The sequence below is a fragment of the Gouania willdenowi genome, chromosome 5 (genome assembly GCF_900634775.1).
Source record: "Gouania willdenowi chromosome 5, fGouWil2.1, whole genome shotgun sequence".
In the NCBI taxonomy this organism is placed as follows: domain Eukaryota; kingdom Metazoa; phylum Chordata; class Actinopteri; order Blenniiformes; family Gobiesocidae; genus Gouania; species Gouania willdenowi.
In genome coordinates, this window is record NC_041048.1 from 1,432,131 (window position 1) to 1,442,887 (window position 10,757).

At 40.2% G+C, this 10,757-nt stretch overlaps 1 protein-coding gene across 14 annotated transcripts in view; it reads left to right on the forward strand.

Annotated features, from left to right (window-relative positions):
• Positions 1 to 9,720, forward strand: part of slmapa (sarcolemma associated protein a) — a 37,424-nt gene extending 27,704 nt beyond the window's left edge. For 9 of the 14 annotated variants that reach the window (XM_028447941.1, XM_028447944.1, XM_028447942.1 and 6 more), the window contains 11 exons: positions 805 to 879; positions 980 to 1,060; positions 1,127 to 1,186; positions 1,973 to 2,098; positions 2,311 to 2,385; positions 2,614 to 2,714; positions 2,899 to 3,103; positions 3,270 to 3,387; positions 3,589 to 3,760; positions 3,858 to 3,992; positions 8,720 to 9,720. In XM_028447941.1, the coding sequence (XP_028303742.1) occupies positions 805 to 879; positions 980 to 1,060; positions 1,127 to 1,186; positions 1,973 to 2,098; positions 2,311 to 2,385; positions 2,614 to 2,714; positions 2,899 to 3,103; positions 3,270 to 3,387; positions 3,589 to 3,760; positions 3,858 to 3,992; positions 8,720 to 8,815 (1,244 nt within the window). In that variant the 3' untranslated portion in view covers positions 8,816 to 9,720. Of the gene's footprint in view, positions 1 to 804; positions 880 to 979; positions 1,061 to 1,126; positions 1,187 to 1,972; positions 2,099 to 2,310; positions 2,386 to 2,613; positions 2,715 to 2,898; positions 3,104 to 3,269; positions 3,388 to 3,588; positions 3,761 to 3,857; positions 3,993 to 5,380; positions 5,469 to 8,719 lie in introns of all 14 variants that reach the window. The other 5 variants (XM_028447947.1, XM_028447952.1, XM_028447945.1 and 2 more) reach the window with 3 other exon arrangements.
• Positions 9,721 to 10,757: the final 1,037 nt, after the last annotated feature.

The window sequence follows — 10,757 nt, forward strand, 5'->3', positions numbered from 1 at the left end:
CACACTTCTCCGTCACATTTCAATGACTTTTCTACACATTTTTTCCACTTTTCAGACATGTTCATTACTTATAATCCCTTTCTACCACTTTTACACCTAATGTCACATTAATTGATCCATTACTGTCACTTTTTTTAGCCACATTCACCATTTGCCAGTTTAAACTAACTGTGCCAATATTGACACTTAGAAAAAATGGTGAAAAAGGTCCTGTCTGTCTTTGTCCACAATAATTTACAACTTTTAACCAATTTCTATGGTTTTTAAAATCCCATTTCTCCTCCTTTTCCACCATTTTTGGTCACTTTGAATAATTTTATTAGTGATTAAAACCAGGATTTCCATCTTTAAGATGACTATAATAATAACAATAAACGTTCCTGGATAACAGTGGATATTATTCAGATGAATAAATAAATGTGGTTATCACAGATTCATAGAACAATAGACCATCATTTTACTGACTTTATGGATGGACCCCAAAAATCTCTCCCCTTTATTCCCCCTTATAGATGGTCCTGTCTCCACATGACTGTTCTTCAATGTTCATGTTCAGCTACAGTGGGGGTCTCTGCTCTCTGAGACCTTTATGTTGGGGCTCGAGGCCTGATAAAGGTTGAGAACCACTGGTTTAGAAGAGAAAAAGCCAAAAGTGGAACATATTGTGCAGCTGTTTGTAAATTTGCATCAGTAAATTTAACCCAGAATTGTGTTTCTGGTCAGATTTTATTTAGTTTAAAATATTGCCCAGCTCTCGTATTTATGTCCTTAATACAAAGTGTGTGTGTGTGTGTGTGTGTGTAGAAGTGATGGACGCCCACCTTCAGAACAACCAATCAGCTCAGGACGACATCCTGACCAGCCCTGATCGACTCAAAGGTAACACACACACACACACACACACACACTCAGACTCACTTTCCTGTTCTACACAAGCACGTAGAGCTGACCTTTGACCCCTGTGTGCGTTTGTCCTCAGGCAACCCCATGGACGCCAAAGAGTCGGACATGTCGGACACGCTGAGTCCTAGTAAGGATCGCAGCAGCGACGACACATCGGGTGAGACGAGCTACGGGGAGTCTGGGAGTGTTCTGGTGTCGTCTGACTGAGTTCTGTTTGTTTCAGACGGAAACATGGACGACCAGGAGCTGAACGAGCCCCAGAACAGAACGGTTCTGCTCAAAGGTACCAAAGCTGAGGTCCTGGAGGGCCTGGAGGGCCACAGTCCTGCACATTTTCACATTGTGTACTTTGAATCTCAGCTGTAATGATTTTAACCTGAAACACGTGGTGAACACGTGACTCAAACAAACTCTTATTTTGGAGGGCATTCATTCATGGATGGAGCAATGTTCCTATCGTGTGAAACAGGAAGTGCTCACACTAACTCACACCGAGTGTTGAGAACATGTGGTGTCATGGTTCAGCTGGTGATCAGGTTTTCTGACCACCTTTTATAACGACCGCCTGTTATAACGACCGTCTGTTATAACGACCACCTGTTATAACGACCACCGGTTATAACGACCACCTGTTATAACGACCACCTTTTATAACGACCACCTGTTATAACGACCGCCTGTTATAACGACCGCCGGTTATAACGGCCGCCGGTTAAAACGGCCGTTGTCATGGTGTCATGGTTCAGCTGGTGATCAGGTTTTCTGACCACCTTTTATAACGACCACCGGTTATAACGACCACCTGTTATAACGACCACCTTTTATAACGACCACCTGTTATAACGACCACCTGTTAAAACGGCCGTTGTCATGGTGTCATGGTTCAGCTGGTGATCAGGTTTTCTGATCACCTGTTATAACGACCACCTGTTAAAACGGCCACCGGTTGAACTCATACACCAACAGGTAGAGAGCTTCTTTTGTAGTGTGAGCTGACTCAGGATGTGTTCATCATTTGTGTGTGTGTGTGTGTGTGTGTGTGTGTGTCTGTGTCTGTGTGTGCGCGTAGCAGAGCTCCATGAGGCAGGTCTACATCCTACAGACACAGAGCAGGTGATCCATCACCTCCACAGAGAGCTGCTGGAGGCTCAGGAACTAGCAAACACCAGCAAACAGAGATGTCTGGAGCTACAAGGTGAGGATGGACGCCTGCATCCAACCATACATCCATCATTTAGCAATATATATATATATATACGTATATATATGTAATTCAACCTTGATTTATCTACTTATGAACCATTTTGAGTTTTGTTGTTTGGTGTTGATAACGTCTCTTCAGGTGAGGGAGAATCAGAGCTCACGTGTTGTTGTTGTGTTTTAATCTAAATGTTCATGTGTGTGTAGCTCTGCTGGAGGAGGAGAGAACCAACAACTCACGTCTGACTGAGGAGTCTACCAATCAGATCCACTACCTGCAGAGTGAGACACACACACACCTGCTCACATCTGTGTGACGTGTACATCACTCTCTCTCTCTGTGTGTGTGTGTGTGTGTGTGTGTGTGTGTGTGTGTGTGTGTGTGTGTGTGTGTGTGTGTGTGTGTGTGTGTGTGTGTGTGTGTGTGTGTGTGTGTGTGTGTGTGTGTGTGTGTGTGTGTGTGTGTGTGTGTGTGTGTGTGTGTGTGTGTGTGTGTGTGTGTGTGTGTAGCTCAGCTGATGAAGCTTCAGGCTGACATGGAGGCTCTGAGGGAGCAGAGAGAGAGAAACATCTGTAGCACCAGAGAAGAGCTTTACTCTGCCCAGGAGGAGGTACCACAGCATCCAACAGTTAACATCCAACATAACCTCAGCATCCAACATTTCCCAACCTTACCTCAGGATCCAACAGTACTTCAGCATTCAACAGTCCATCATCCAACATATATAGACTCATTAGAAGTGACTTCTGCTCCTCCTCTAAAGGTCAATAATGTATTTACATGTTCTCCATCAGGTCCTTGTCCTCCGTCATGCTATGGAGACGGCGGCTGCAGAGCGTGAGCGTGAGATCACCGCCCTGCAGGTAGACCTGAGCACAGTGCGTAGTGAGCTGGATCACTGGAGAAGCTCCGCCTCCAAATACCAGGAGGAGATCAGCAACCTGCAGAGAGCTTTCACTGAGCAGCAGCTGCAGCAGAGCTCCACCAATCAGCTGCAGGGTCAGTGTGTGTGTGCGTGTGTATTTTGTTTGTGTGTTTTCTGAGTGTCTTCGTTGAGTGGTTCTTTACAGCTCGTATGATTGTGTAAGTGTGGATGTAGTGTATACTGTGATATTATATCCTAACTCTGTGTGCGTGTGTGTGTGCGTGTGTGTGTGTGTCACAGCTGAGTGTGTGGCTCTGCAGCAGAGGTGTGTGTGTTTGCAGCAGGACTGTGACGCTCTGAGAGATGAACGCAAAACTCTGAGTGAAAAACTGCAGCGTCTGGAGAGCGAACTCACTAGGTACACACACACACACACACACACACACACACTGCACTCTGATTGGTGCACACTGAAGCTGTAGGTCATGTGATCAGACGCTGTTTGATTGTGAAAGGAACAGGAAGTGATAAACGTGCTCTTATACAGTGGATACATTACCAACACAACCTGGACCTGATGTGTGTGTGTGTTTCTGTGTCTTTGTGTGTGTGTGTGTAGCTCCCAGGAACAGTCCCTGGTCCTCAGCAGTACTCTCCAGTCTCTAGAGAAAAGGGAGGAGGTTCTGCAAGACAAACTGGGTTCTCTGGAGAACAGGCACATGCAGGACGAGAACAGGATGAAGAAGCAGCTGGACCAGGCCCAGGAACACACACACACACTGCAAAGCGAGGTACACACACACACTGCCTGCACAAGAAGTGTTACTGTGATAGCGAGTGTTTGACCTCTTTGCATGTGTGTGTGTGTGTGTGTGTGTGTGTGTATAGTATGAAGACACACAGTGTCAGCTGTCAGACCTCCGTCAGCGCTATGAGAGGACGGAAAAGGAGAAGATGAACATCCACAAAGAGCTGGAGCAGTGCAGGAGTAACTTAGAGCTGCTGCAGGACAAGAGCAGCTCTGTGAGGACACACACATATACAGATACACACACACTGTCAGATATATACACACACATATACAGATACACACACACTGTCAGATATACACACACACACACATATACAGATACATACACACTGTCAGATATATACACACACATACACATATACAGATACATACACACTGTCAGATATATACACACACACATATACAGATACACACACACTGTCAGATATATACACACACACACACATATACAGATACATACACACTGTCAGATATATACACACACACACACATATACAGATACACACACACTGTCAGATATATACACACACACACACATATACAGATACACACACACTGTCAGATATATACACACTGTCAGATATATACACACACACATATACAGATACATACACACTGTCAGATATATACACACACACACACATATACAGATACACACACACTGTCAGATATATACACACACACATATACAGATACATACACACTGTCAGATATATACACACACACACACATATACAGATACACACACACTGTCAGATATATACACACACACATATACAGATACATACACACTGTCAGATATATACACACACACACACATATACAGATACACACACACTGTCAGATATATACACACACACATATATACAGATACACACACACTGTCAGATATATACACACACACACACATATACAGATACACACACACTGTCAGATATATACACACACACATATACAGATACACACACACTGTCAGATATATACACACACACACACATATACAGATACACACACACTGTCAGATATATACACACACACACACACACACATATACAGATACATACACACTGTCAGATATATACACACATACAGATACACACACACTGTCAGATATATACACACATACAGATACACACACACTGTCAGATATACAGATACACACACACATATACAGATACACACACACACTGTCAGATATACACACACACACTGTCAGATATATACACACACACTGTCAGATATACAGATACACACACACTGTCAGATATATACACACACACACACACTGTCAGATATACAGATACACACATGAAGAGACACACACACACAGTTACAAATATACACACACAGACACTCTCTGGTCATGTGACCTTCCAGCCTCACTGCTACAGACTTTAAAGTTCAGTCTTTGTTATGATGCTTTTATTTTGAAGGAGCTTTATTCCAGTGCCTGTCCCTGATGTTTGTGTTTGTGTTGTAGTTGTCGTCCTGTGTGTATTTTGTGTGTGTGTGTGTATGTTAGCTGCTCCATCCTTTGATTTGCTGCTGATTATTTTTCTTTGATTGTCCCCCCCTCCCCAACACCTCCCCCTCCCTCTAGCCGTCCATCCTGCAGCCCGTCCCAGCCTTATTCACGGGCCTCCTCCTGGCTCTGCTCTGCTGGTGTTTGGGCCAGCTGTGGTAGAAAGGTACTGACCACCCCCTCCCCCTCCCCCATGTTCAGGGACGCAAATCTGACCTCAGCACAAACACAAACACACGACAGACACATTGACGGACATATAGACGTGATAAAAGTTGCAAATTAGAGTGGCCAAAAATATAGAGAAAAAGTGGTAAAAAGGGTTCAAACTAGGGATGTAACGATTCACTCAACTACCGATACGATTCACGATACTGGGTTCACGATACGATTCTCTCACGGTTTATTTTACAAAATAGGACTGCTGACAAATGAAAATACTGTATTTTTCCTTTTATTTTTAATTGTCAAAAGAATCCCTTGATAAACTATTCAAAACAATGCAATTTAACTAAAAATAAATCTTGAATGAAATAAATAAAGGAATAATACAAATTAAGAAGAAGCCTATTAATTTAAATTCTGGTTCTATAGTAAACAATGCAAAACTACATAATAGTCATTTTTAAAAGTGCAACTGAAAATGTATTTTGTGCCTTAACAATTGGACTAAAAAAACAGTCATTGCACTGTATTTATGTCAGATATTTGTTTGGACCAGCAGAGGGCGCTGGTAATCCAGGGGTCGGTTGACATGCAGATATCTTGCAGTGAAGAAGAGATGCTATGCTAGCAGACAGAGCTAATAGAAAAACGTGACTTTTACATATATTCACGTAATATTACAGATATTCTTTTCTTGCTAAAGAGGTAAGGAATCATTTATTAACATGTTTAAGAGTAGAAGGCAGCCACAAAGAAAGTAGTAGCAGATTCCGCCCGCCTCCAACACTTCTGGACAAGAGAAGGATAAATATATTTATTTAAAAAAAGTACTGATTCAATTTTCAGAGTGTCGATGTGACCCATGATACCTATGAATCGATTTTTAACTGCCTTATGAATAATCGTTACATCCCTAGTTTAAAGTGTCAATATTGCGGGGGCGGGGGGATGATATAATTTAAAAATTTTGAATGTGGTTAAATTGGCAAAAATAATCATGAAATGTGGTTAAAAGTGACAATGGGTCAATACATGTGACAATAGGTGTAAAAGTGGTAGAAAGTGTTAATAAGTGCTGAACATGTCTGGAAAGTGGACAAAATGTGTAGAAAAGTCATTAAAATGTGATGTAGAAGTGTCAGAAATAGGAGAAATGTAGCAAAAATACATTAAAAGGAGCAAAAATACGGCAAGAAAAAGTGATTCAAATATGGTGAGTTTGGTGCAGATGCAGAAAAATGGTATAAATAGTCCATAAAATATTCTTAGTTTCTTGAAGGCATCTGGTGACCCCTCCCAGTGTCTCGTGACCCTAAATAGAGTCTTGACCTTAAGGTTGAGAACCCCTGCTTTGATGTTGTGTAGACATCACAACAGACTCACTTGAGATGAAAACGGTTGTTACAACAGAATCAGTCACAGGATAACATGATCACCAGTAGAACCGTAACATCAGCAGCTGCTTCATCAGTGCGTCAGGACAACACCGTACACACACACATACACACACGCACAACACATAAACACACACATACACACGCATTTGTGTCAATCAAACGCGTAAACGAACACGTACCCTGCACATCTGTACGTCTGATCTACATTTCCTATAGACTTAGAATAGATAGACGGGCACAATGCACAAGTCATGTCTGCATGTGTGTTTGTAGATGTGTTAAAATGTCTGCACACACTTTAATGTATATACACAAAGTGTATACACACCTACACCACACCTGGATGTACATCTAACAAACATAAATATATCAGTCACACGTAGACACATCTGTGTAGTGAGTGAACCTATAGTGATCAGGTGACCTTCACTATGTAGCACCGTCTACGTGACATGTAAACACTTAGAAATAAAATATTAGGCACTTACGCGTGCAGCGTGTACACGTGTGCAGCGTGTATAACAGACCACCATTTAGTCTGGTTACAGTCTGTGTCACTACACCTGTCCATAGAGTGGTAGTGACTGTAGTGTTACACTCTGAGTCAGATCATTGCTGTGATTGGACAGAATACAACACACACACACACACACAGGATGCTGATTGGCCACACCCACCCCAGATTTCTGACCAATCACTGTTGAGAACAAACTGAGGTCAGCTTTGTGGGTCTGAACGCTGGGTTTCATCTCCAGGGTCTGGTTCTTCACCTGAGTTCCTGTCACTGCTCGTGTTCTTTGTTCTGCTTTTTCCTCCATCTTTTATTCATTGTGTGAAGAACCTCGTTCTTAGTTCATCACACTATACCCTCTAAAGACAGAGAACCTTTAAACAGTCCTAGAACCACTGCTCTATAGACATATACTGGAAATAATACATTATTATTTTATTTACAGAACATTTGATGTAAAGAAACTTAAACTAAATGAAACTAAAATGTCTGTTAATGTTTTAAAATTAAAGCAAGAATAGAAATATCACATTCTATAGAAATAGATCTATACATTCAGTTTTCAAATGAAAACAGTTCTTGATTTTTATCAGGAATAAAAATTTAAATGTAAATTTAAATCAAATCATGAAACGTTTAAACTTGAACCAAGACATGAAGACAAATAAATAAAACCTGAAATATATCAAATAAACAGCTGTGTATACATTTATATATTTATGATGTTTTAAAGATGGTAAATGTTGCTCCTTTAGTATTTGATGTTTCAAACTCATTTCATATTTAATGTTTTATTTTGGTTTGTTAGTTTTAGTTTGAAAGGAACTGATGAGGTTCTCCTGACGTGTGTTTGTTGTTGTTTGGTCTCTGCGTGTTCTCCACCCCGTGGTGCCTTCACTGTCTGTCGGTTTTTCTCTGTTTGCTTCTTAAAACATCACCTTTACATCTTCAGAATCACTGAAAAATCATTTGATTTGACTTTAGTTTTACATAAAACTGCCAGTGAAAACATATATATATATATATATATTAGTAAAAGTTAAATGAGTGGTTTCTTTACTTTCCTTTGAATCTTTCCTCCTTTTGTTCCTAAATTCAGTTTAATATAAATCTTTTTCAAAATAAAGTTGTTGTGATATCTTATATTTGTTTGTAATATCTTTACATTAATAAAAATGGTAAATGAATTAAATTAGTAGATAAATAAAACGGATGATAAAGAGTGATGATGATTTCAGGTGTGTTCAGACGTTGGAGGTTTGCATGTTCTCACTTCTTAAAACTGTTTCCTGCAGGTTTATACGTTTAACCTGTGCGTGTGTGTGTGTGTGTGTGTGTTTACAGGGTGGGTGGAGTCCGTGGATGCCTCTGGTAGCTGTGATGGTTGCCGTGACGGCCGTCGTGCTTTATCCAAACTTCTCCAAGAGCAGCTCAGCCTGACACACACACACACACACACACACACTGCTCTGTTGTACATAGTGTGTATATAACTGTAGAGGGATTATAAGGAGCTCAGGTGGCTCTGGTTCTGCTGGTTCTGCTGGTTCTGCTGGTTCTGTTGGTTCTCACACTCTGTTCTTCATTCTTTGGGTTTTTTGTCTCTGACGGGTTTGGTTTTTCTTTTCTAGGGGAGCCACACCAGTGTTTAACTAGTTTAACTATTAACACCAGTTTAATTAGTTACATGTGTAACTGGTTAAACATCTGTTCAACCAGTGTAACTAGATAAACCAGTTTAACCAGTTACACCGCTTTAGCGAGCTACACCTGTTTTACAAGTTAAACATGTTTAACAAGTTAAATCTGGTTTGCAAGTTAAACCGGTGTAACTAGTTAAACCAGTTTAACAAGTTACACCACTTTAACTGTCCTCCTCCTGATTGGTCGGAAACCGACCAATCAGGACTGACCCGGTGTGGCTCAGTTTCTGTTGAGATGTTTTCCTTCTGTGAGGGTGAAAAACACAAGAAAACTAGTTTTTATTCACCTTTTTTTTTGGTTTGAGGGGCACATAAAAACCAACACACACCACTGTCTGTACGCGCGCACACACACACTTATACACGCACACACACACACACACACTTATACACGCACACACACACACACACACACTTATACACGCACAGACTCCGTCTGTGGCTTTGGGACGACGGCTTGAAACATCCATTTAAGGAACGTCACATGTTCATCCTGTGATAAATGTGTGTTTGTGTGTGTGTGTGTGTGACACACAGCCATGTAAAGACACTACAGACTGTAAATGTGTGATCATCTTATTTTGGTTCAGAGTTGAGAATGTGTTGAAACGTGTGTGGGATTAAAAACTGTTGTTAGTCCAACGTTGTCAGAGTATTTGTTACAAAGTGTGCGACAAAACACGCCAACACAACCACGTGTGTGTCAACGTGTTTATTTTTGTTATTTTTAGGTTTTTTGGCTCAATTTGTTGCCGTTTTGTGTCCTTTAGTTTTTGTGTATTTTGTTGTTTAGTGTGTTTTCTGTTGTGACTTTGTGTATTCTGTCATAGTTGTGTGTTTTATTTAAATGCTCCTTTTGTTTGATTTCTTTTTGTCACTATCATTTTTCTAAGGTGTGTACAGTGACACACACACACACACGAGCGTTGGAAATCTTCACAGTGATGAATAAGTGCTGACTCATTGGTTATTTTAATTTATTTCACAAACAATAATTAAAGGACTAAACAAACAGGACAACACACATGGTTTGTATCTCAAAGTAAATTCTGCAAATAGTGAGAAAAATAGTTTGTTGGCAAATTTAAAAAAGACCAAAATGCTTGATGAGAAACGGGAGTGAAAGTCAACCTGTACAAAAAGGATATTACATTTATATATGAAAAGACATAAAACACGTTTCAGTTCATATTCACCTTTAGTAAGTGTAGAAATATAGAGCAGCAACAATCCATTATTTTCATAATCAGTCAATAAAATAATGGGTGAATCATAAACATACTGTAGTTTATCTATAAAGCACATTTAAACCCTGATTAACCTGAAAGTGTCTCGTGTTCACACTAATCTGTAGGTGAATCAAACGACAACATAAATCACGACTCAACAAATCGATCATGAAATTGTTTGCCAATGCTTTTAATAATTGATTTTCATAGATTGGTTGTTGCATCTTTATAGGAATCATTGTCAGAGGTTTATTAAAAAGACCAGCTTTTCTTAAATAATGGAATATTCTTCTTTATGGAGTTAATTTCTCCAGATTTCAGTCTGTGAGTAATTCTAACCATTGGTTTATAGATATTTTAATTTCCAGTTTAAAAGTATAAATAAGTCAAACTTATTTATTTTAACAATGGTTAATGATGTTAGCATGAATAATTAATGAGTAACGATGC